Here is a 27,111-nt window from a genome sequence, read left to right as displayed (position 1 = left end):
CGTGTTTCCTGCCAGGTAAATGACGCTCCGCAACATGGTGACGTCATTCGGGGCGACTGGAATCGATAAGGGAATCGTTTGCAAAAATGGCAAACAATTCCAAGGAACTGAAACAGTGGGAACCGGTTCTCAACAAGAACTGGCTTTCGATACCCATCCCTACTCAGGCCTCCGGCCTCTGGGCCTGCGGCTCGGTTCAGTCTGGCACAGCTGGCTGCCGGCAGAGCCGGCGGGCACGCCGGTGCACCCCCCTCTAGCTTCTGCTCGGTGGCTACTGGGTGACGCCTCGTCTGCGGATCCTCAGCCCTTCCCATGAGGGTGGCACGGATGCCCCTCCGGTGGTCCTCCTTGGGCTCTCGCACTCTGGGGTCTCTGGATGTCTGGGGCCTGGATCTCCTCCATGCCTGCTTCATGCCCTGAAGGGCTATGGCTCTCTACATCCTCTTGCAGACCATTACATGTGGAAACCATTTGAATAATAAAATAAAATAAATAATAAAAACAAAGGTCGATCAAATGGACCAATACGGCAATGTCACGATGATCCATTTGGCAAAATAAATCCATTGGGTATCCTTGTTGGTCTTCAGACAACAATTCTGATGGCTAAAGAACCAAATGGGACAGACAAAAAAAAAAAAAAAAAAAAAAGCTGAACACACTCACATGAGACGCAATAAAACAGGAACAAGAAACCACCAAGACGCAGACTCGACATTGAGAGACAGACAGAAAATGACACATGGAACTAGACGTATACTAAGCAGACTAAACCGAAGAACAAATCCTAAACACAAATAAACAGAAACATGAAACTCTAATAATAAACATCATAATCATCATCATCATCATCATTAACACAACAAGAGAACAAGAAAACAATCCCTGATGCAAAATAAAACCAAAACATAATAAACTCAAAATACTGGGTAGAAACTGACCCAAAACCATGGCACAAACATGCCATATTGGCCCAGTTTATTTTTCTTATCATTGTTGTGAGGAGACCATAAATAGCATTTGCATTTTCTGTTGTACAGTTCATTTGCTGTTCTTGTTATGGATAAAAAGTGTCGCTGATAGCTGCCAATAGAGCAGGGCGATATGGCCAAAAATATTTATCACGATATATATTTGAAAATTTGCGATAACGATATAACCGACGATATAATTGATGCGAGACAAAATACAACTCCACAACATTACTAGCGCAAAAAGACAACCTTCCATTTATTTTCACTTAAACAAGAAGCTGGTTTTTATGTACATTAAAGCTTTATAAAAATTTAACAGTGCAAATGCAAATTCCTTGCTGAAAGTTTAACCAAAAGGCATTTCCAGTAGAAATGGGCTGACATATCCTGAGCATAACCATGTATAATATCCACTGAAGTTAAAAAGAGGTGCTTTGCAACATTAAACTGCAGTGTGCAGTACGCATTTTTCGGACCATAAGGTGGACGGGATTATAAGGCACATTAAGCGAAACAAAGCAGTCAGATAAATCAAACTTTATTCAACTCATTCTTCTTGCTTCCTCCACTTCTGTACCATTGATTCATTAATGTTGAATTCTCTGGTAGCTGCTCTATTCCCATGTTGTTGCAGTATATTAATGACTAACCTCGTATTGTGGATGGATTATCTCAGTTGTTCTCCTGACTGAAGTTTGGTCCGTTTACAGCATCCTGCCATGCGATTGCATTTGTCTCTAACCATGAAGAACCTTCACGTTAACTTTTATAAGTGGAAAAGTGTTAGTGTTCGTCCTCCAGCTTCACTGTTTATGTTATGCTAACATAGCTGTGTCGCTAGCGATCACGTAGCACATCATTATATACCAGCTAGCCAAACTTCAGTAACCCTACAAACGTCACTGCTGTTTAGTTTCCTGTCTTCATTTATGTTGGAAGTGATAGCAGAGCTGTACGTTTGATTTTTTTCAGAAATCTCTCAGTCATAACATGCTATATCATGCTTAGGTAACTAGCGAAACTAGCGAGCTAACTTCCGCTAGCTTCCTGCTAACTTCTAACTCCGTTAAATGTAATAACTTTTGTTTTCATGGATGCCTGGAAGTTAAACTTTATAGTTACACCTGGTAAAGCAGCAATGCTGATCGTTTTATTAAAGATGAAAGAATTTAGACAGTTTTTAACTCTAAGTGATGCTGCAGTGTTGTTTGACCTGAAGTATACTGAGTTTAGGACCCAGATTACTCCCAGATTTAAGAGCATCTTAGAACGGCCGCTTGCATGTTCTGCAAAAAAATGTGCTTTGTTGTGTATCTGACGGACAAACACCAAACCAGTTCCACATCACGGAAGTTGCACCATTTTTACAAACCAATTCTGGTTCATCTGTTTCACTCAACAATCGGCCATGTGCATATGAAAACAAAGGCACTGCGCATGCGCGTTTTACTCCCATTCTATCGCGATATTTCATTTTCCTATTGTTGCCTAACATTATACCGGTATTACCGTGAACGGTATAATATGGCCCAGCCCTAGCTGCCAACAAATATAATCTTATAAAGTTGTTCTATATAGTGTGTAACTGTTAATATAGAGTGTTATTTAATTTACTGCTAATGCAATCATATGGCACATTGACTGCTGAGCAAATTTTAGATGGTACTGATCATCAGAAAGGTTGCCTACCCCTGCTCTAGTGTATTGCAGTTAGAAAAACACATTCTTTTTTTTTTTTACATTCATGTTTTGGATGGACAGAAACATTAACAGATATACAACAGGAGTAATCATATTGTCAGTTCTCTGTCTGTTTCTTAACAACAACCGACAAATAAGGGCTAACAATAACTAAAGAAAACTAAAAGCAGGGCTCTAGACTAACTTTTTGCCATAGGCGCACCGGTACCCCTAACTTTAAAAAGTTAGGCGCACTCAAATTTTTCAACGGCATCGCTTATCATCGCAGTTTTACATGTGTGCTTTTTTGGGGGGGGGACGTTGCAGTCCATAAAGACAATATCCATTTCTAAATTATTAACTAACAATCTTGCACTTAAAGTGCTTTGTCAATATTGTAGAAAATGTTAAACTTAATCATCATCTTGGCCTCCTCTGACGACCTGTTTGCTGTTGCATGCTGCTGAAAGACAGTGGGGAGAGAGGACACTTGGGCAGTGCATTTATTGCAGCATATAATGTGTTTTCTGGATACACTGTGCTTTTTCAGCATCCAAAGATTGATGGCACCGTGTCAGAGCACTGGCTATGAATTTCAGATCAGGCCTTAACGTAACAAAAAAGTTATCAATCGTTCTTTTCATCTTTTCTTATTACCCACAGCTACATCCACTTCTGTCGGGCCTAGGCTGCTCACTAGGGCTGGGTATCATCACTGATTTCTATAATCCATTCGATTCCGGCTCTCAAAGTCCTGATTCAATTCGATTTTTCCTCAGACAGTCAGAAATATTATAATTCTGATCATTTATCAGTACTGATACATGTGAGACTTCATCAGAATTGTGAACAAAACAGCAGATGGCTTTGTGTCAAAGTAACTGAGAATAAAACACAGAAAAACATGAAGGAGATTTTTCTGACCTGACCTTTTATAGCAGATAATCTTAAATTATTCTGCTGCTTATTATTATTCTTGTTCAAGGTCATTTAAGTGAAAAAAAAAGAAAAGAAAAAGACCACGGCCGACAGCGCTGTAAACAACGGTAGACTGGTGGGTAATAAGCGAATGAATAATGCAGAAAACAGAGATTTGAGACGGGAAACTGTTCTTGAAGTACAGAGAGAGAGAGAAAGAGAGCTGTGCATGAAGTGTCATTTTTATCGTGGTGGAAGCAAAACAGCAAAAGTCAGAGTGAATTCATGACGACATTGATCAAATGTGAAGCGTAGTTTGCTGCTGGCTCGGTGAATTTTGGTTGGAGAGAGACAAAACCTCCAGCTCAGAATCAGCGCAAAAAGACGTAAACACAGCGCGGACGGTGGGCTCGGTGAGCTCCGACAGTGTGTCCGTGTTCGGGCGAGAAAGCCGAGAAAGATAAAGCTGATTCTGATGCGTCGGGTCCGCTCTGTGTTTACGTCTTTGTGTGGAATCCGTTAATGAATCGATAACGCTTTATTCAAGCTACTCACCTCCCTCTTCCACCTGCACTTTCAACTGGACCACGGCCAATCAGAGAGGTCCCGCCCCTGACTATCTCTGATTGGATTAGTCCACGATAGGGGCATAATGTGTGTCTGTTGTTGACCACACGGAGAGTTGCAGAGATTTTTTTTTGTTTTTTGTTACCCGAACAGTTGGTCGCACCGGTGCGACCAAATATTTTCTTTTAGTCGCACCACTGAAAACTTTGGTCGCATTTGCGACCAAATTGGTCGCACTCTAGAGCCCTGAAAAGGGAGACAAACAAAAACAAAAACAAAAAAAACACCAGGAGAAACAAAATAAGAAACCGCCTCCTGGGAAACACCAGCAAAAACAAAAGCAAAAGGGGCAAAACACCCAGGTGCCTAAAAAACAAAACATAACCTTGACCACTGATAATATTAAACAATTTATTCCCTCTACTGGCTTTCAAAGAAAAAGAACAACAACAAAGATACCAACGACACATGACCCCCCCCCCCAAAATAAATAAATAAATAAATAAATAAAATAAAATCACAATATCTAGGAGACATTGTCGATGTACAACAAAAAAGGACCCCAGACCTGCTCAAGAATATCTTCTCTCCCCTTAATCCTGTACATAACCCGTTCATATAATGCCATCTTAGACATTTGTTCAGTCCATTCCCTAAGAGAACAGGGGCTAATGTTGGTAAATTGGTGAGGTATAAACCAGGTCTCTTGTATGAAAGCCAATACTGGATCTTTAGATGGTACTGGTCTTCCCCTCTGAGTGAGGAAGGCCTCTAAAGACGAGGGAGCCACAAGACTTTCTTCAATCGCAACCCATGATGGCTTCTCCGTAAGGGAATTATGTATCTTAACTAACTGAGAGAGGGAGAAAGCATAGTGATAGCAGACCATCTTGGGCATAGCCAACCCGCCACTATCTTTAGCAGCATATAGTTTGGACCGATTAAAAGATGGCTTTTTGCCTGCCCACACAAAACCCTCCACACATGTATTATAAAGCTTTAGTAAATTATATGGGCCTGCTATAGGTAACATGTGAAGTAACATACTGAAGTTTAGGAGCAATTATCATCTTCACCAAGTTAATTCTGCCCAAAAGGGACAGATTTATTTTAACCCAATTCTGCAACATGTTTTGAATCACTGGGGAGATATTTACTTGCATTATGTTATCTAGACCAGGGGTCAATTTAATCCCCAAGTAAGTCAAACCCTCGGACATCCACTTGAACTGCCATGAGCTCCTAATGACTGGAGGACACAATTTAGAAATGGGCATAACTTCCGACTTAGACCAATTTATGGTGTAGCCAGAGATTACAGAAAAGGAATCAATAATTGAGGAAATTGCAGGAACGGCCTGTTCTGGGTTACATGAAATCAATAAAATGTCGTCTGCATACAAAAAAGTTTTATGTTCTTCTTGACCCATATCCACCCCTCTGATTTTCTTACATTCACGTAGTGCAATAGCCAAAGGCTCCAAAAACAGGGCGAAAATGAGAGGTGATAAGGGTGAACCTTGTCTAGTACCCCGACTTAACGAAAAGGAGGGTGACATTATCCCATTGGTAGTAACTGTAGCCATTGGATCTGTGTATACCACCTGAATCCACTGCCTGAAAATGGGACCAAAACCGAATCTCTTCAAAATATAAAACAGAAAGGGATACTCAACTTTATCGAAGGCCTTCTCTGCACCTAAGGAGAAGGCGACGACAGGATCTAAATTATTCCTGCTCTTCCAGAATATATGCAATAACCTACGTAAGTTATCTGCAGAACTTCTGTTTTTCACAAAACCGACCTGATCCCTATGCGCACCAAGCAAGGGAGAACCTTCTCAAGCCTAAAAGCTAGTATCTTGGAAATAATCTTTTCGTCCACATTAATTAATGAAATTGGGCGGTAATTCCCACAATGCTGTGGGTCTTTACCTTTTTTTATGTAATAACGTGATCACTGCCGATCGAATACTAAATGGTAATCTCCCCCTTTGAAACGCATCTTGATCTATCGACAGTAGTCTTGGAGCTAATTCGCCCACAAACACCTTATAAAAATCTGATGGAAATCCATCGTTGCCTGGAGATTTGCCCAATCTAAGACTACCAATTGCCTGCTTAACTTAAATTAGTGATCTTACCTTCTAATACAGTTCTGTATCAAATCTGACAGCCTCTGTTCCTCCACCAATCCATTGGAGGTGTAAAGCTCCTGATAGAATTTAGTAAAAGCATCATTAATTTCTTTTTTACTGGTGGTCAACTTATTATTATTACTAGGAACAAAAATAGATGGTATAAGGTTGCTAGATTTGATCTGCTTAACCCTGTGTGCCAAAATTTTACCTGTTCTCTCCCCTTGTTCAAAATACTTTTGATTTAGGCAAAACATTGCATATTCCCGTTTTTTTCTGCAGTATACTATTCATCTCAAATTTAAATTTAATTAATTTGTTCCACACTTCCCTCTCTGGGTGCAGCATGTGCTGTTTTTCGAGCTCCTTGATATCCTGTTCCAGCTTCATCAGCTTGTCCCTCTCAGCTTTTTTAATCAAGGAGCAATACTGGATAAGGCGCCCCCTCAGGTAGTCTTTAAAAGCATCCCAGGTCATTCCAACATCGTCAATAGAGCCCTCCTTGTGCAACCAAAACTCCTTCATCATTTCCCTTATACATTCACAGTGACCCTTATTCTTCAATAATGAGTTATTCAGACGCCACCTAGGTGACGGTTTAATATTATCATTACCAGAAAGAACAAGGTTGATGGGAGCATGATCCGTTACAGCAATATTACCAATAGAGGACCCAATAGTTTGACTCACCAGAGAGCGAGACACCAAGAAGTAATCTATCCTAGAGTCGGTTGAGTGAGGATGCGAAAAGAAAGTATAGTCTCTTTCTTGAGGATGAAGAAGTCTCCACATATCTACCAGGCTCAGTTCCTCTGACATCACATCCACCGCAGCATTTACAGGGTCCTTACTTAGTCCAGGACGGGAGGATTTATCCAAAAATACATCCCTGACCCGGTTAAAATCTCCCCCAATTACAATATTTGTATTACCAATAGTCCGCACAGTGTTACAGACTTCGTGAAAAAATTGTGGCTGAGGAGAATTGGGGGCATATATGTTGACCAATGTCACTTTCCGCCCCTGTAAACATGCATCCAGGACCACCCATCTACCCTCCTGATCTGTATAATGCTTAAATACCTGAAAATCCAAGTTTCTTCTGATCAATATGACCACTCCTATTTTTCTAGCAGAAAATGCACTAAAATAGACTTGAGCCACCCAATCTCTTTTAAGTTTAATGATTCCACCTCATCGAGATGGGTCTCCTGAATCAGGGCTATGTCTGTCTTTTTCTGCTTCAAGTACAGTACCAGTGTAAAGCTGTGCAGTACTCTTGAATTCCAGGCAACCTTTTTCTTAGGCCCTGAAAGGCCATTAATCTGGCTTGTTGGCCTGTTTGTTTTTAACGGATTTTAAGGTGCAGGAACTAATGAATTTTAGACCTGAAACCTGAGCTCACACTTGCAAAGACAGTAGGAAAGTAACGTGAGACAGGGAGAAAAGATTTTTAAATAACAAATAATAATGTAATAGGACAGAGGAGTCAGAGGAACAAACAATATAATAGGTGTGTAGTCTTTAGTTATTCTATGGCACTAAACACTGCACAAAAGCGGAACTGCTTGAAATGCACGATTTTTATAGTGGAGCAGTTCAATATATACGTGCTTCTCACTTTCAGAGGGTGAGTACAAGCACCATGCGTACAAAAGTCAGTTTGTATTAGACAGTGTTGGGTAAGTTACTTTAAAAAAGTAATTAATTACTATTACTAATTACTTAATCAATATTGTATTTAAAATACTTATCTAATTACTGTGTCTGAAAAGTAACTTAATTACTCAATAAGTAATTTAACTAAATACTTATTAAAATCCCCATAAACCTTGAGTGGACAAACAATAGAAATTAACTCTTTAAATAATAAATAATTTTTAAAAAAAAAATACGAGTCAACATGAAATAGTTTAGCCTTTTTGCTTCCTGAATCATCTTTATTACATTCTATAAAAAAACATTCTTTAATAATTACATTCTTTGTAAGGAATGTAACTTTCTTTAGCTAAGAAACACAATTCCAGAATAACAAATATATTTTTCTGCAACATATCGGAATAACAAAAGAGCTTAACTTAAGACATGTTAAACATGACATATTTCATGCAGTAAACATTAAAATTTTTACATTTTCAAAGCAATGAGTAACATATTCATACATAATGTATGTAATCATGTCATGTGATTCAACAAAGTGAAGTTAACTCTGAACTTTGGTTAACAAACAGAATTCCTCTGAAACTTCCTCAAACCAATGAGCACCATATTTCCTGCATGCTGTATGCACTCATGTTTTCCAAAACATTTTTTCTACTACTTAGCTGTGTTGTTTTTGAAAAAGTTGTTGTATCTCATTAATGTAAGTCTCTCAAAGCGTTCGCTTGACAATCTGTTCCTTCTGGGTGTAAGCACAAGATTGCCGAGGCTAAAAAGCCTTTCGACTGGTACGCTTGATGATGTGGCTGTGTTGTACCTCAGTGAAATGGCCTTAATCCTGGGAAACTGGCTAAGAACACCCAGCTCAGACCGATATAATACTCCTTTAGGAACAGATACTCCCGATCAGTGAAGCATTTGATTCCAAACTGAGTGCAGACAGTATTTAATTCAGCAAGGGGAATGTCAGTGATCCTGGACAGAGCGTCGTGAAATGAATTCCATCGTGTTGAAACAGGTACTATGAGTTTTTTCTTGAAAAAATTATCTACCAACTCTGAAGTAACAGAAGAACGGTTTGCTTTTGTCCACATTGCAGAACACTTTGAAGTTGCACTTCTGTGGATGAATTTTGCCACATTTGCTTGAAGCCATTTCTCAACATCATGAAAAAATAAGTTCAGTGTGTGTGATGCACACCTTAAGTGTGGAGGGAGAGAAAACTTTCCTTCAGATTCTGTGGAGAGGGTCTGCTCAACATCAGTAAATGTCACCTCTTCATCTTCATCCGATTCCTCATCAGAGTCTGATTTTTGGAACATTCTAAAAGCTTTGATAAAATTGGACCCGTTGTCTGTCACGGTGGCTGTCACTTTAGAGTTCAGTCCATAAGCCGAATGTACTTGCTCGATTTCATTGCCGATGACATCATATGTGTGTCTCCCTCGAACTCTTTTACATGCTAGCGCTGCATGTCCTCATACAAAAGTAGAAGGATCAATCCAGTGTGCCGTCATTCTGAGAAAACTTTTGTTATGGCTGGTCCAAATGTCAGCAGTCGTGAAAATATATTCCAAACTCTTGAATGTCTCTTTAAGCTCCATTTCCATGTCAGCATAACACTTATCTAAGTAAGTAGAAAACGTTTTTCGATCATGCAGTGCTGCTTTTTTGCCACACACAGGTATTTTGTTTAATATGCACCTAAAAGACGGAGACTCTACAGTCCGCAGCGGTAGCATCTCCTCCACAACGTAGCCTGCAATCATTTTCTTACGCTCACCTTCAGACACTTTCTGTGTTGCTGAAGTGAAATCAAGTTTCGTCTGCTTAGCTGGAGTTGCCGCGGTGTTATCCATGGATGATGAAGATGGCTCACTCAGAAGGCTTTGTCTGTGCTGCCGTGTCAGGTGTTTCAGCAGATTACTCGTGCTATTGACAGTGGCCGATAATTTTTTCTCCCCAGGACATAGCTTACATATTACCGTAATGTTCTTGTCTGCTTGTTTTAGAAAAGTGAAGTGACGGGAATATTTCCATTTCATAAAACAGGCCCTCGCTTCAGCCGAGTCCGACATCTTCCGCTGTAGAATGTGACTATGCGGCAAACTGGCGCGAAATGACGTACAGCTGCACTACAGCGATGTTAAAGTGGCAGAGTTTATTTTTACCATTAGAAGATAAATTATTGAAATTAAATAATGATTTTCAGCGAGTTTAGTTATTTTACAATGTAATGCAAGTACATTGTAACCCTACCCCAGGTACACGGCTTCTGCATAAAGACGTAAACACAAAGCGCAGACCCGCAGATCAGAATCAGTGAGATGTCGCCTTTCTCACCCGACAGCACAGACACGGTCGGGGCTGAAAGCTGACAGCTCGCTGATTCTGATGTTTTGGCGGGTCCGCGCTTTGTGTTTACGCCCCTTTTTGCGCTGATTCTAAAGCTGTTAGTTTTATTTCTCTCCAAACAATATTGACCGAACCAGCAGCAAAAGAAGATCCAAACTAAGCGTCACATAAACATCGTCATGGACTCTCTCTTACTTTTACTGTTTTGCTTCCACCACAATAAAAGCACACTTCATGCACAGCTCTCTCTCTCTTTCTCAGTGTACTTCAAGAACAGTCTATCCCCGAAATCTGTTTTCTGCATTATTCGCTTGCTATTGGCTTCTAGAAATCAGTGACGATACCCAGCCCTAATGTTTAGTAATCTTCAATTGAATGTCAGTCTTTATGGTAGCTCTTTGCTTCACTAATTAACTTATCAGCTAACATGAGATGGCTTTGTCTGTTGAGGTCTATGGGATCCATGTAATTGTGCAACTTAAGCTGAGCAATTTACTATGCTGGGCAGTTGTGTTGAATTGAAACTTTTATATAATTTATTTCATGTTTGTTACATTAGTTTGATAAGCATTTTACATATAGACCTGCAGTACTGTTAATTGTACAGATACAGCCACTTAAAACGGCTGCCTCATCAGTGACAGGATCATGATGGATGCTTGGTGGAATCCTGACCAAAATGCTGGCCGTAATGACATGGTTGATGCAACCCTGAGTACACCCCAAAGTTGCATTTAGGAAAACAAGTGGTAATGTCTTGTGTATCCACCAGGGGGATTAGTGTGGAGGCTTGCCACACATACCTTTTAAATTTGTTCAGGGATTCTATAATTATGATAGAATCAGCCTTTAATATAAAATATTGATACAGATATATGTTTGCAGCAAATAAAATACAGGTTGCCAGACAGAAAGTGATGCAGTAATTTACTGTATCTGCTGTCATGTTCAGAAACGAAAGTCAGCAATAATCATAGAATATGATTATTACTGACTTTCATTTCTGAACATGACAGCAGACAAATCGCTGCTTAATTGCTGCAGAAATGTTAAGGCCAACTTTATGGACAGGTTCTTACCTGTCCATAAAATTATCATTAGCATCATAGTGGTGTTCTTTCAAACAGCTCTCCGAAGCTCAGCTTCAATTCAGTTTTATTTATATAGCACCAAATCAAAACAGTGGCCTCAATGGCTTTATATTATAACCAGGGCTCTAGACTAACTTTTTGCCTCAGCTGCACTGGTGCGCCTAACTTTTTTTCTTAGGTGCACCAGCACAAAAGTTAGGCGGACCCAAATTTTTCAACCGCATCACTTAATACCGCAGTTTTACATGTGCACTTTTTTTTTTTGGGGGGGGGGGGGGGGGGGGAATTGATGTCCATACAGACAATATTGATTTGTAAATGATTAACTAACAATCTTGTGCTTTTTGCTGCTGCCTGCCGCTGAATGGCGACACTTGGGCAGTGCGTTTATCATGACATATAATGTGTTTTCTGGATAAGATAAGATAAGATAACCTTTATTAGTCCCACATGTGGGAAATTTGTTTTGTCACAGCAGGAAGTGGACAGTGCAAATGTTATATAGCAAAAATTAGAATACAATACGAATAATATCTGTGGGCGATCGTGGCTCAAGAGTTGGCAGTTCGTCTTGTAATCGGAAGGTTGCCAGTTCGAGCCCCGGCTTGGACAGTCTCGGTCGTTGTTTCCTTGGGCAAGACACTTCACCTGTTGCCTACTGGTGGTGGTCAGAAGGCCCGGTGGCGCCAGTGTTCGGCAGCCTCGCCTCTGTCAGTGCGCCCCAGGGTGGCTGTGGCTACAATGTAGCTTGCCATCACCAGTGTGTGAATCTGTGTGTGAATGGGTGGATGACTGAATGTGTAAAGCGCTTTGGGGTCTTTAGGGACTAGTAAAGCGCTATACAAATACAGGCCATTTACCAATATACAGGGTGGGCCATTTATATGGATACACCGTAATAAAATGGGAATGGTTGGTTATATTATTTTATATTTTATATTTGGTTCAATTTCTTATTTATGTACTTTTAGCTCTATCTGTTCTTAGTACTTTGTTCTTATATTCCCTTCTATTAATGTATAATTAGTGCCCTTAACCTGATGACATATGTGGTACTTTGTTAATAGTCTTTTATTTAATGTCTTAATTTTCCTGTTTTTATTGTAAAGCACTTTGGTGTACCGCTGGTCTTTTAAATGTGCTATACAAATAAAGTTGTATTGTATTGTATTATATATTAAAGTCCTGTTTGTGGCACATTAGTATATGTGAGGGGGCAAACTCCTCAAGATGGGTGGTGACCATGGTGGCCATTTTAGAAGTCGGCCATCTTGGATACAACTTTTGTTTTTTCAATAGGAAGAGGGCCATGTGACACATCAAACTTATTGGTAATGTCACAAGAACAACAATGGTGTGCTTGGTTTCAACGTAACTTTATTCTTTCATGAGTTATTTACAAGTTTCTGACCACTTATAAAATATGTTGGATTGTCAATGCAACCCTCTTCTCCCACTCTTCACACACTGATAGCAACATCGCAGGAGAAATGCCAGCACAGACATCCAGTATCCGTAGTTTCAGGTGCTGCACATCTCGTATCTTCACACCATAGACATTTGTCTTCCGATGATCCCAAAGATAAAAGTCTAAGGGGGTCAGATCGGGAGACCCTGGGGGCCATTCAACTGGCCCACGACGACCAATCCACTTTCTAGAAAACTGTTCATCTAGGAATGCTCGGACCTGGCACCCATAATGTGGTGGTGCACCATCTTGCTGGAAAAACTCAGGGAACGTGCCAGCTTCAGTGCATAAAGAGGGAAACACATCATCATGTAGCAATTTCAAATATCCAGTGGCCTTGAGGTTTCCATTGATGAAGAATGGACCCACTATCGTTGTACCCCATATACCACACCAAACTATCACTTTTGTTGTTCCAACAGTCTTGGAGGGATCCATCCAATGTGGGTTAGTGTCAGACCAATAGCGGCGGTTTTGTTTGTTAACTTCACCATTCACATAAAAGTTTGCCTCATCACTGAACAAAATCTTCTGCATGAACTGAGGGTCCTGTTCCAATTTTTGTTTTGCCCATTCTGCAAATTCTGTGCACCGATTTGGGTCATCCTGCTGCTGTTGCTGGAGTTTGTAAGGGTGCCATTTGTGAGTAGCTAATATCCGCCGAAGGGATGTTCGACTAATGCCACTCTCCAGTGACATGCAGCGAGTGCTACGCTGTGGGCTCTTGCTGAATGAAGCTAGGACAGCCACTGATGTTTCTTCAATAGTGCGTCCACATTTTGGCAAATCCAACACTGAACCACTTTCACGAAAGTTAGCAAGCAGTTTGCTAACTGTAGCATGGGAGATGGGTGGTCTTGTAGGGTGTCTTGCATTGAAATCTGCTGCAATAACCCGGTTACTGCGTTCACCAGATATCAACAAAATTTTGATCCGCTCCTCACGTGTTAACCTTGAACATGTCAATGGCTGTGAACAAAGAGAAACTTGTAAATAACTCATGAAAGAATAGAGTTACGTTGAAACCAAGCACGCCATTGTTTTTCTTGTGACATTACCAATTTGTGTCACATGGCCCTCTTCCTATTGAAAAAACAAAAGTTGTATCCAAAATGGCCAACTTCTAAATGGCCACCATGGTCACCACCCATCTTGAGGAGTTTGCCCCCTCACATATACTAATGTGCCACAAACAGGACTTTAATATCACCAACCATTCCCATTTTATTACAGTGTATCCATATAAATGGCCCACCCTGTACTGTACACAACTGTACAGAATAGAATAAAATAACATACTATAGACAGTAGAATAAAATAGAATAAATTATACAATTGGATAAAAATTAGAATGCAAATTCTATATACAACTGAGTAAAAGCACAACTTTGTCAGAAAAGAGTATTGCACTTAGTCTTATTGCACATGTGTGGGTTTGTGTATGTTTGATCAGCTGCATAAGTCTTTGTTGTACAGTCTGACAGCAGTGGGGAGGAAAGACCTGCGAAATCTCTCCGTCCCACATCGTGGGTGCCGCAGCCACTGAAGGAGCTGCTCAGTGCTGTCAGAGTCTCCTGCTTGGGGTGGGAGATGTTGTCCAACAGGGATGAAATCTTAGCCACCATTCTCCTGTCACTCACCACCTCCACTGGGTCCAGAGGGCATCCTAGAACAGAGCTGGCCCTGCGGATCAGCCTGTTCAGTCTCTTCCTATCCCCAGCAGACATGTTGCCACCCCAGCAGACCACACCATAAAAGATGGCTGAGGCCACCACAGAGTCATAGAAGGTCTTCAGGAGTGGGCCCTTCACTCCAAAAGACCTGAGTCTCCGCAGCAGGTACAGCCTGCTCTGTCCTTTCCTGTACAGGGTGTCTGAATTATGAGTCCAGTCCAGTTTGTTGTTCAGATGAACACCAAGGTACCTGTAGCTGTCTACAGCCTCAATGTCCATACCTTGGATGTTCAGTGGTTACAGTGGAGAGTGTTTGTGCCTGCGGAAGTCTACCACCAGTTGATCTGGAGGTAGTTCAGCTGGCACCAGTCCACAAAGACTTGTGTCAGTTCTCTGTACTCCTTGTCATCCCCATCAGTGATGAGGCCGACTATTGCAGAGTCATCAGAGAACTTCTGCAGGAAGCACTGGGTGGAGTTGTGGGAGAAGTCTGCAGTGTAGATGGTGAAGACGACCCTGTCTGATACACAGCCCTGAGTTCTCACATACTGTGGTCGGTCGGTGAGGTAGTCCAAAATCCAGGTAGTGAGGTGATGGTCCACTCCTGAGTTCTCCAGCTTGTCCTTCAGGACTGTGGGAAGAATGGTGTTGAAGGCACTGGAGAAATCAAAGAACATGATTCTTACAGTGCTCCCAGTGGTCTCCAGGTGAGAGAGGGAACGATGTAGGAGGTGAATGATGGCATCATCTGCTCCAATGCCAGGCTGGTAGGCAAACTGAAGTTTGATGAGCTCACCAGACACCGAAGCTGAGCCAGGACCAGCCGCTCCAGGGTCAGAGCCACCGGCCTGTAGCTGTTGAGGTCCTTGGTGCGTGATGTCTTTGGCACTGGTACAACACAGGAGGTTTTCCAGAGCTGTGGGACTCTCCCCAACCTCAGGTTGAAGATGCACTCCATCACCCCACACAATTGGTCCACGCAGGACCTGACGACCCTTGAGCTGATGCCATCTGTGCCCGCTGCCTTCTTGGCTTTAATCCTCCTCAGTTCCCTCCTAACCTGGGTGGTTGAGAGAGACAGGCTGGAGCCTTGTGTTGAGTGTGTATTGGATGCTGTTGTTGGGGGTGGGGAGGAGTGAGCAGGGTGAATAGAGGAGGTGTGAAGTGTCTGAGGTGTCAGAGGTGGAACAGCAGCAGTGGGGGTGGGTGAGTCTGCAGCCGATGTTGTAGACTGTCTCATGGTTGAATCAAATCTGTTGAAGAAATGATTCAGTTCATTTGCCCAACTCACATCCCTCCCAGGCAGAGAGTTCTGATGTTTGTGGCCCGAGATGGTTCTGAGGCCTCTCCAGACTTCACCAACGTTGTTTTGCTGAAGCTGGTTCTCCATCTTCTGCCTGTAGCTGTCCTTCCCATTCCTTATCAGTCCCCTCAGCTCTCTCTGCACCCTTTTCAACTCCTCTTTGTCTTTAGATTTGAAGGCCCTCCTCTTCTGCTTGAGGACAGCTTTAATTTCTCAGGTAATCCAAGGTTTGTTGTTGGAGAAACACCGCACAGTCCTGGTAGGTACGGTGTTATCCACACAGAAATTAATATAGTCCGTAATGCATCTAACAAGGCTGTCAATGTCCTCTCCGTGGTCATCACAGATCACCTCCCACACAGTAGACTCAAAACAATCCTTAAGAGCCTCCTCACTCTCCTCCGACCATCTCTGTACTGTGCGGGTGGCTGGTGGCTCCCTGCGCACTAAGGGCTCATACACAGGGACAAGGTGCACCAGGTTGTGGTCAGATCTGCCCAGTGGAGGGAGAGGTGATGAACTGTATGCCTCTTCAGCATTGGCATACAGTAAGTCCAGTGTTTTATTGTCTCTGTTTGGGCATGTCACATACTAGGTGAAGGTGAGCAGTGTGGAGTTTGTTGAGACATGATTACACTGTGCTTTTTCAACGTTCAGAGGTTGATGGCTCCATTTCAGAGTACTGGCTATGAATTTCAGACGGATAAGGCCTCAACTTAACAAAAAAGTTATCAATAGTTCTTTTCATCTTTTTTATAACCCACAGCTACATCCACTTCTGTCGGGCTTACTCACTAGGGCTGGGTTTCATCACTGATTTCTAAAGTCCATTTGATTCCGATTCACAAGGTCCCGATTCGATTCGATTCAATTTTGCCTCAGACAGTCAGAAATATTATAATTCTGATCATTTATCAGTATTGATACTTGTGAGAGTTTATAAGAGATTTGAACATCACAGCAGATGCCTTTGTGTTAAAGTAACTGAGAATAAAACACAGAAAAACATGAAGGAGATTTTCCTGGCCTGGCTTTTTATTAGAGATGGCACGATACCACTTTTTTATGTCCGATACCGATACCCATATCATAAATTTGCATATTTGCCAATACCAATATGAATCCGGTATAGTGTGTTTTTTAATCAATAAAACTGTTTTTTAATATCTTGCTGCTTTTTGTATAAATTCATACTCAAGTAAAAAAAAAACAAAAAACACTAAAGCTATTCTGTTATACCTGTATGCAAAAAATACACTAAACCCAAAATATTTCATAGTTCAGCAATACTGATCAATCTAATGAACTTAAACCTACTCAATCATTCCTATTCTGGTATTTGAAAGAGTAAGCAACCTAACTAATAGAGTTCTAAAAAAAAAAAAAAAAATAGGGAACCACCCACCCTCCACCTCATGATGCTTAATTGACGTAATCAACTTTAATTTGATGCAGTGTGAAAGAAATGCACAGAAATCAATTATTTTTCAAGAATAATTAAATAGATTCAACATCTTTCTTCAACAGAACTGCAGACTGCACAGATGGTTCCCAAAGGAAAAAGTACTATAGCTTACTAGGGTATATTAGACTTAACAGTTACTATATACAGTAATGGACTTCTATACATTTTACATCAGATTAAAACTTTGGGTGTAAGATTCAGATAATTATTTATTAACAGCTAGACATTTTAAATGAGAATAAGAAAGAAAAGTATGTCTTTGTGCCCCCTTTTCCCTATTAATGCCCTATCGGCCCCCCTGGCTAAACTTTGCTAGATCCGCCCCTGCACAGTTACCAGCCGTCAGCTACGTAGAAAAGGATCCTGGTGTAGAACGTAAATAAATTCCAACAACAGCTTATCAAGCTTAAATGTGCTGCTGTTGTTCAGCCGCTAGTTTCCTCTTTCTGGCGCGAAGTGGGCAATAAACAAACAAGAGAGACGGACTCGCGACACAAAAGCCAATCAGCTGATCATTGATCAGTTTCATGATTGAAGTAGCAACAGGAGAGAGGGAGAGAGAGAGAGTGGCTGTACCTGTATTTCATATGCTTTTTGTCTTCTGTATAGATACACACGCGAATGTGTGTGTGTGTATAGATAGATAGATAGATAGATAGATATTGCACATACTGGGATCTGCTGGAGCCAATCGGCAAGCTTGGGAGTCATTGCACCTAGCGCTCCGAGGACCACTGTTACCCTCACCCTTTTTTTATATATATGTGTGTTTGTATGCTTGTATAAAAATTTGTATATACAAGCATATAAACACATGCATGTGTGTGTGTATATATAGATGTTTTGTAATCTTTTTATCTCATTTATTTTACCAACACTTGGTGTCTTTTAAAAGTGCTATAGAAATAAAGCTGACTTGACTTGACTTCTTTCAGTACAGGCTAATGTCCTAATCAAAATGCTTCCAAACCACAGCGATTCAATATATGTTGTCTGTTTCACTTCTTAGCTTGTAAGTTCACCACATTTGGACGCAGAGAGAGTTTGGTCTGCAGCCCTGGTGAATTGTGAGTGGCTGATAATTCCTAGACTCGGGGAGGAGTATTTCTAGTCAACTCATGAAGGAAGAAACCTTTCATTTCTGATCTCTACCGCATAGATACTTGTTTGTATGGTAAAGAAAAAAACTATTCTGTTTGCTGCTTCACTAGGGATGGGTATTGATAAGATTTTCACGATTCCGATTCCATTTTCGATTCTGTTTAACGATTCGATTCTTTATCGATTCTCTTATCGATTCTTTTTAAAAAAGGAGAACACTAAGGTCGATTAGCATAGAACTTTGTTTTATATCTTCTCTTTGAACAAGATAGAAATTTAGGAGTAACATGGCCTTACAAACCCAGCAGTGAGATCTTAAGAGATCCAGCCTACGGCTCTTCAATGTGGTGTCACAGGGACCCCGGGGAAAAAAATTGTAAATGTAAAATAATAAAATAAATATTCTTCTGTAGCAATAACAAAGTATAACATAAGTTATTCAGTAGCAATTACACAAGAATATCCAGTAATGTCCCTGCCTACAATTAAACACATTCACTTACCTAAAATCGGGGGCACCTGCTGTGGCAAATGGGTTCAAGCCTTTGACCACAAACTTAGTCACTGCTCGGTAACATTAGTCTATTCTGGCTTGAAAGGAGACGCTACCGGTAGACTGCAGCGAGAACTGCCAGCGAGCGCCAGCCAGACTCTGTGTGTCTCTCTCATCATGGTCACCTAAACGCACAGTAATGGCAGATAAGGCAGATCGCGCTAACATAATATGCACTGTTAGTTGATTATTTACCTGCCGCATTAACGGGAGAGGACGTGCAAACGTTACCGCTGCTGCTGGGTTGAGATTCACGAGTCCGGAGCGGAATTAAAAACACGACATTCATTTAAGGTCATCGTGTGTTTTGTGAGCAAATGCTTTTGCATATTCGTAGTGTTTCCTCCCTTAAATGAAATATCTACTTTGCAAGTATTGCAAGTTGCCCTGTTGTCTTCCGTTCTTGTAAAGTATAACCAAACTTTTTAGCGTTTTAGCAGCCATGTTTCCTGCCAGGTAAATGACGCTCCGCAACGTGGTGACGTCATTCAGGGTGACTGGAATCGATAAGGGAATCGTTTGCAAAAATGGCAAACAATTCCAAGGAATTGAAACAGTGGGAACCGGTTCTCAACAAGAACCGGTTTTCAATACCCATCCCTATGCTTCACATTACCTTGTTGCCTCAGTCAGCTTTTCACTGAGAGTATGTATGCATATGTGCCTGTGTCCATGCATATGTGTGCTTAACTTTACATGCTGGTAACATCTTTCTATAGATCCATAAAGGTTTTATGACCAGCAGGCTTGCCAGCAGGACTGTTTCTCTGAGTTACATGTTAACCTATAGCTGTGTATTAGCAAGGTCAGACAAAGCAACATTATCTCTCTTTCCAGTAGAAGTTGCTGGTTGCCGTTTGCCATGTATTTCAAGGCTAATTAGCCTGTAATAAAAAGCTAATGACAGGGTGTTTAGAGCTGACAGTAAGTGGGACTTCTCTCAAGAGAATGATGCTATTTTTTTGTGTGGCTGATGTGGTGTGTGTGGCAGACATTTAGCTGACACAAGCTTGTGGGATTTGCTGGTATAGTAACAACATAGCAATTATGCAGCAGAATGATGAAAAATTATTTTAAGCTCGCATTGTTTACAGTGTTTATAAGAAGATCTGAAGAGATGGAAAGTTTGATGAATAATTATCATTTTGAAACTTTTATATCCTCAGAAACCACATCTGTCCAACAATGACAAAATAATATCAAATACAGCTCAGAACTGTCAACTGTTTACATTTTTCAGCAGATGGAGTCTAATATTAAGCTTAATGCTTAATGTTGTGTACTGTTGAATGAAAAAAGGTACTAAAGTTTTTTCTTACTTCTTTTAATTAGACAAAACTGGCATGTTGAGGTGCCCAATTCTTACAGAGGGATATTTGCAGCATTTGAATTAATATAGGCATAATATAGTATATGTTATAATTATCAGAATACAGAACTCGTAACATGCAAGGGTTAAACCTTTACTACAGAGCTCGTTGTCCACCTGCCCATCTGCAGCTCACTCTGCAAAGGAGCTGCACCCAGCTACATTGGAGGACTTTTTAAGCATGAACTGTCTTTTTAAGGTCATGCCAGGGCATCTCAGTTAGATTCAGGTCAGGACTTTGACTAGGCTACTGCAAAGTTTTTGTTTTCTTTCTCTTAATCCATTCAGAGGTGGACTTGCTGGTGTGTTTTGGATTGTTGTTCTTCTGCAGAACCCAATTGTGCTTCTGTTTGGGGTCATAAACAGATGGGCAGACATTCTCTTTCAGGATGTTTTGATAGACAGCAGAATTCATGGTACTATTTACCACAGCAAGTCGTCTAGGTCCTGAGGCAGCAAAACGGCCGCAGACCATCACATGTATTTTACTGTTGAAATAACGTTCGCTTTCTGAGAGCTGCGTTATTTTACACCAAATATTATGGAACACACACCTTCTAAAAAGTTTAACTTTTGTCTTATCAGTCCACATAGTATTTTCCGAAAAGACTTTAGGGGTTCATCGAGATGTTTTCTGGCAAAACTGAGAGGAGCCTCTATGTTCTTTTTGCTCAGCAGTGGTTTTCGTCTTGGAACTCTGCCATGCAGGTCATTTTTGCCCAGTCTCTTTCTTATGGTGGAATCATGAACACTAAGGCAAGTGAGGCCTGCAGTTCTTTGGTTGTTGTTCTGTGGTCTTTTGTGACCTCTTGGACCAAAAATATCCCAGGAGCTGTGGTCTTGGGGTAAATTTGGTCGGCTGGCCACTCCTGGGAAGTTTCACCACTGTTCCATGTTTTCGCCATTTGTGGATAATACTGTGGTCTGCTGGAGTCCCTCAGCTTTAGAAATGGCTTTATAACATTTTCCACACTGAGAGATCTCAATAATTTTGTTTCTCATTTGTTCATGAATTTCTTGGATCACAGCATGATGTCTGGCTTTTGAGAACCTTTTGGTCTACTCGACTTTGTCAGGCAGGTCTTATTTACGGTATTTCTTGATTGAGAACAGGTGTGGCAGTAATCAGGCCTGGGTGTGGCTAGAGAAATTGTACTCAGCTTTCCAAAGATGTGATACATCACAGTTAATTTATGATATAACTGTGTGCATCAAGGTGCTTTATGTTGTAAAGTAAAGAAATTACAGTAATACAAACAAAACAGAGAAAACCCTAACAATCATGAGCCAGTATTTTGGCGACGGTGGCAAGGTTTCTTCCTTCTAACAGAAAAAACGTCCAGATAAACCAGGCTGGAAGACAGGACAAAAACAGGCTGTAGAAGACCGCCAGCGATTAATAATAACTAATCAATAAATGCAGAATGAGTGTTTCTTCTTCACTCATCTTTTTTCAGTCCGTTATACCTCTGTTAGTTACACTTCTAGCAATTTTTCAGCTTCCACTGCTTTGTCATTTGCCATTGCTCCTTTTGCGAGCGGCAGCTGTCTGCTATAAATTTTGGCAGAACCATGCCTTTCAGGAAATGTATTGAGACAGCAATAAACCTAAGATTGTGAACTGGTACTATATAAATAAAATTAATGGTAATAGTATTTCAGATGTTGCAATGACAGAATCCCTTAAATTGTTTCTACTCCAAGTACAAATAGGGAAAAACAACCATTTGTATGTATTATTACTGTATTAGCTAAGATACGTAGTGACTCTGCCAAAAGTGAACAAAAACAGATTGGAAGGGTTATTTCAGTACTGAGGCATAATTAGTGTGCCTCAGTTGACAGTTTAATAATGTCAGAGAAAAAGAAGAAAAAGTGATATTTTCTGCATTTCTCTTAGGATTATCGTCACATTTTTCACTCACGAATGACTACTGAATTTTATTTAAATGCGCGCTCAGGTTTCAATTTGTATTGTTTCAATTTGGGGGCACTGTTGCCAAGCTAAATAGGTTTACTTTCAACAGAAAGTAAATACTCTTTCAGAAGACTCGGAAACCATCTGCCTTTCCACTCCATCTCTTTATCCCTTGTGGAGAAAGTGCTTAGTCACCAAAATGCAGACTATTGTGGTAGTCTTACAGCTACAGCATGGCTTTTACTGGAAAAGGTTTCAGGCCAAAAGTGCAGATTGGCACATACTTGTGGCTGCTTACTTACAGAACACAGTATTTTCTTTTTTAATAAAAGAGAGAACACTTTGAAAAAAGTAGCTACTTTGCATTTGAAACCACATCTGGCTTACTTTTGGTGATATTACATGGTTTTGAAATATAGTACTGCAATTTTCAAGTAATTTAGAAAATGGGTTATGATAGGGTCAAAGTATAGTAGCAATTTGTCTCTGCAGTTATGTTCTATAGTATGTTGATGATGATACAATTCTTCCTAACCATATAATTGTTTTGTTCCTTGACAAACAACCACAGCTTTTTTTTTTCTAAAAGTAGCCGTTGATTGTCGGTATCCACATACTGCACAAGGATGATGTAAGTTTCATTATGGCTGCCAAGTAACTGCACTCAGCTCGGTCATCTCTTTCACCATCTCTACTCCTCTAATGGTTAACTATGGCTATTAACTATGGTTAATTGGCAGAGACTGTGAATGAAAAGAATCCCCCCTCCTGTTGCTGACGTTTCTCTCTATGTCTCTGCCTTTCTTTTTCTAGACTGCTTCAGCATGGAGTTATGATGGAATGGATATGAATATGAGCCAGTGGGAAGGCATTCGAGCCCCTCATCTCCGCCTGGCCTTGCTGCTGCTGTTGGTATTCTTGAAGTCACCACTCTGCAACGGTCAGAACACCCATGGGGCTCCTCAAGATGAATCTCACTTCAGCTTCACTCAGCCTGTCTACCATGCCACAATTTATGAAAACTCAGCAGCACGCACCTATGCCAACAGTAAAATTAAAATGGGCATCCACCTCGCCCAGCACTCCTGGGAGATCCGCTACAGAATCACCTCAGGTGACGATGACGGTTTTTTCAAGGCAGAGGAGTATGTACTCGGAGACTTCTGTTTCTTACGCATAAGGACTAAAGGTGGTAATGCCGCCATATTGAACCGAGAGATTCAGGATAATTATGTATTGACAGTGAAAGCTTCTGTCAAGGGAGAGGCTCTTCTTGAGACCTGGACTAAAGTCAGTATTCAGGTTTTGGATATGAATGACCTCCGGCCTTTGTTCTCTCCTACCACATACTCCGTCACCATAGCAGAGAGTACCCCTCTCAGAACTAGTATAGCACAAGTTACTGCCACAGATGCGGATATCGGTTCCAATGGAGAGTTTTACTATTTTTTCAAGGAAAAAACTGAACTGTTTGCTGTACACCCAACTAGTGGAGTGGTTACTCTCAGTGGAAGGCTTAATGTCGATGAGCAGAACCGTTATGACTTAGAAATTCTAGCGGTGGACCGTGGCATGAAGCTTTATGGAAATAATGGTATCAGCAGCACAGCCAAACTTTTTGTCCATGTAGAGCGTTTAAATGAACATGCTCCACTCATGAATGTCCTCACCCACAGCCCCTCATGGCTGGATAAAAATCTTGTGTATGCAGTGGTTACTGTTGAGGACCAAGATGAAGGCTTAAATGGAGAAATAGATTCCTTGGTCATTGTAGGAGGAGATCCGTCAGAGCAGTTTTTTGTTGACAGAACTAAAGAAGGAGAGTTTGCTATTAAAGCCTTTGAGTCAATAAGTCAAACGTACCCTTATGGCTGTAATCTTAGCTTGCAGGCTAAAGACAGGGGCACCCCACAGAAGTTATCTGCTGTTGAAGTCATCCAAATCAAGGTCGAAAAACATCAAAATTCAGATGCTAAATTTATGCAAGAGTTGTATGATGTCAGTTTAAATGAAATTTCACCTCCAGGTACACTTGTAGTGGCTGTTAAAATCACACCAGAACCTGATGATGCAGAATATATCTTAACAACCTCTGCGGATTCATCCTTTTTTCAAATGAATACCCTAACGGGTGTAATCTCTACTGCTCGCTGGTTCACTCAGGTGTTCCAGGATGTCTTTAATCTTGAAGTAGTGGAAATGGATAGTAATCTCAAAGTTAAAGTGAGGGTAACCATTCAGGATGCCAATGATCACACACCAACATTTGCTCAGTCCTCTTATGAGGTTTTTGTTAATGAAAGTGTACCAGTTGCAACCAGTGTATTAACAATTTCTGCAGTTGATAAAGATAAAGGTGAAAATGGATACATAACTTACAGCATTTCCAGTCTTCAGCCATTACCCTTTAAAATCAATCAGTTTTCTGGTGTTATAAGCACTACTGAAGAGCTGGATTTTGAATCCTCATCAGAAAGCTTTATGTTCATAGTCAGAGCATCTGACTGGGGGTCTCCTTACAGACGAGAAAGTGAAGTCAATGTAACAATCCATCTAGAAAATGTAAATGATAATCAGCCATTGTTTGAGAAGGTAGCATGCCAGGGGATTATTCCTGAGGATTTTCCAGTAAATGAAGTTATTACTACAATGTCTGCAATTGATATAGATGAATTAGAGTTAGTGAAATATAAGATTATTTCAGGTAACGAACAGGGGTACTTTGACCTCAACCCAGATTCAGGGGTTCTTGCACTGCAGCATTCTCTCTCAAGAGCCCATCCAAAGAGTGGTTTATTTAGTTTAAAAATAACTGCCACTGATGGTGAGAGCTTTTCGGATCCTATGTTTGTCAATATCTCAGTTGTTTATGGAAAATCTTCTTCCAAACGTTTCACATGTAAAGAAACAAATGTGGCTCAAAAATTAGCTGAAAAGTTACTGAAAAAGTCCAAAGCTAGCAATAAACCTAAAATTGAGGAAGGTTTTATTGACCTTTTTTCTGTGAATCGGCAGGCACCCCAGTTTGACAAAACATTTCCCACAGATATTACTGTGCAGGAAGACCTTAAGGTAGGCTCAAGTGTTTTCAATGTGAATGCCTATGATGGGGACACAGGTTTCAATGGTCAAATTCTATACTCTATTTCAGATGGAAATATTGATAACTGTTTTACCATTGACATACAGACGGGACTTATCAGTGTGTTCCTACACATGGACAGAGAAAAAAGAGATCGCTATCTCCTCAACTTAACTCTCTATGACCTTGGCCTTCCACAGAAAAGTTCCTGGCGGTTGCTTACTGTCTATATAGAAGATGCAAATGATAATGCACCCCAATTTTTGCAAGAAGGAGGCTTTAGAATTGTCATACCTGAAAACCTAGCCATAGGTACTGACGTCATCCAGGTTGAGGCCATTGACAAAGATCTTGGGCCCAATGGCGAGATTGTATACTCTCTTTTGACAAGCACCACTCAGTTTGGTATCAATTCCACTAGTGGGATATTATATGTTGCTGGCCAACTAGACAGGGAGTTTGTCTCTACGTTTAACCTAAAAATTGAGGCTCGGGACAAAGCGGAGAAAGGAAGCCAGAAGTTTTCTGTAACCACACTGAAAATCATTTTGGAGGATGTAAATGACTGTCCTCCACTATTTATCCCTGCTGTGTACAGAACCAGGGTTCTGGAGGATCTCCCAGTAGGAACAGTTGTAGCCTGGTTAGAAACTCTGGATCCAGATTTGGGGTTGGGAGGCCAGGTTCGGTACTCCCTAGCCAGTGATTATAATGGATGGTTTGAAGTAGACAGGGCAAATGGAGTTATTCGACTCACAAAGGAGCTGGACTATGAGACACAGCAGTTCTACAACCTTACTGTAAAGGCCAAAGACAAAGGAAGGCCTGTTTCTCTTCTTTCTGTTACCTTTGTGGAGGTGGAGGTTGTAGATGTGAATGAAAACCTCTATGCCCCATACTTTTCTGATTTTGCTTTGACTGGATTAGTTAAAGAAAATGCCCGGATTGGAACCACTCTACTCCAGGTCACAGCTAATGATGATGATGCTGGCAGAGATGGAGAAGTTCAGTACTCCATTCGAGATGGGAGTGGGCTTGGAAGATTTGCCATAGATGAAGAGACAGGTGAGTTTTCTTTGAAAATGATATTGCGTGTCATGGCAAATGAGAATTATTGCATAACAGTTTGAATTATGGTTTTAAAACACTATATGGTTGTATAAAATTGTCTAGTGTTGTAACGTTCTTGTTACTGAAGTGTATTGTTTTAACTAAAATAAATAAAGAAGTCAATACAGCGTGAGTTGGGGAACACAGTAACCTACCGTGCTTTTTCAGATATAAAATCTGCACAGTTAGTTATTTTCGCATTATTGTTAATACTCTAACTGCAGCTTTTAGAACACCCAGATAATAATTTATTAAAATAGTCCCCGCTATAAGTAATGAATATGGAACATGGAATATGAAGATATTGTGCAATAAAAGATAGCCGGACCAGGACACAATGACAAAAAGTGGACTACTGGATCAAAAAGGCATAAAAGAACATACCGTATTTTCACGACCATAAGACGCACTGTACTAAAAGGCGCAGTCTCAGTTATGTGTGCCATTACTGTATTTAACATACACATAAGGCGCACTGGATCATAGGGCGCATACAAGTACCGTATGCGTATTTAACAATAAAGCGGGAGCAAACCTGAGTTCGGTACCTTACTCACATTTCTATTACCGGTAATCGTCATCATCAACAACACACAAGCATACAAGTGTGCATATTTAAAAATAAAGCAGGAGCAAAACAAAGTTTGGTACTCACATTTTTATCATCAATCAAACCCATCGAAGTCC

At 40.7% G+C, this 27,111-nt stretch overlaps 1 protein-coding gene across 6 annotated transcripts in view; it reads left to right on the top strand.

The window, feature by feature from the left end:
* Positions 1-27,111, top strand: part of fat3a (FAT atypical cadherin 3a) — a 176,971-nt gene that overhangs the window by 28,443 nt on the left and 121,417 nt on the right. For all 6 annotated transcript variants that reach the window (XM_026192656.1, XM_026192658.1, XM_026192655.1 and 3 more), the window contains exon 2: positions 23,046-26,379. In XM_026192656.1, the coding sequence (XP_026048441.1) occupies positions 23,073-26,379 (3,307 nt within the window). In that variant the 5' untranslated portion in view covers positions 23,046-23,072. The remainder of the gene's footprint in view (positions 1-23,045; positions 26,380-27,111) is intronic.

The sequence above is a fragment of the Astatotilapia calliptera genome, chromosome 14 (genome assembly GCF_900246225.1).
Source record: "Astatotilapia calliptera chromosome 14, fAstCal1.2, whole genome shotgun sequence".
NCBI lineage: Eukaryota > Metazoa > Chordata > Actinopteri > Cichliformes > Cichlidae > Astatotilapia > Astatotilapia calliptera.
Note: the sequence above shows the minus strand (reverse complement) of the source record. Positions and strands in the feature narration are given on the sequence as shown.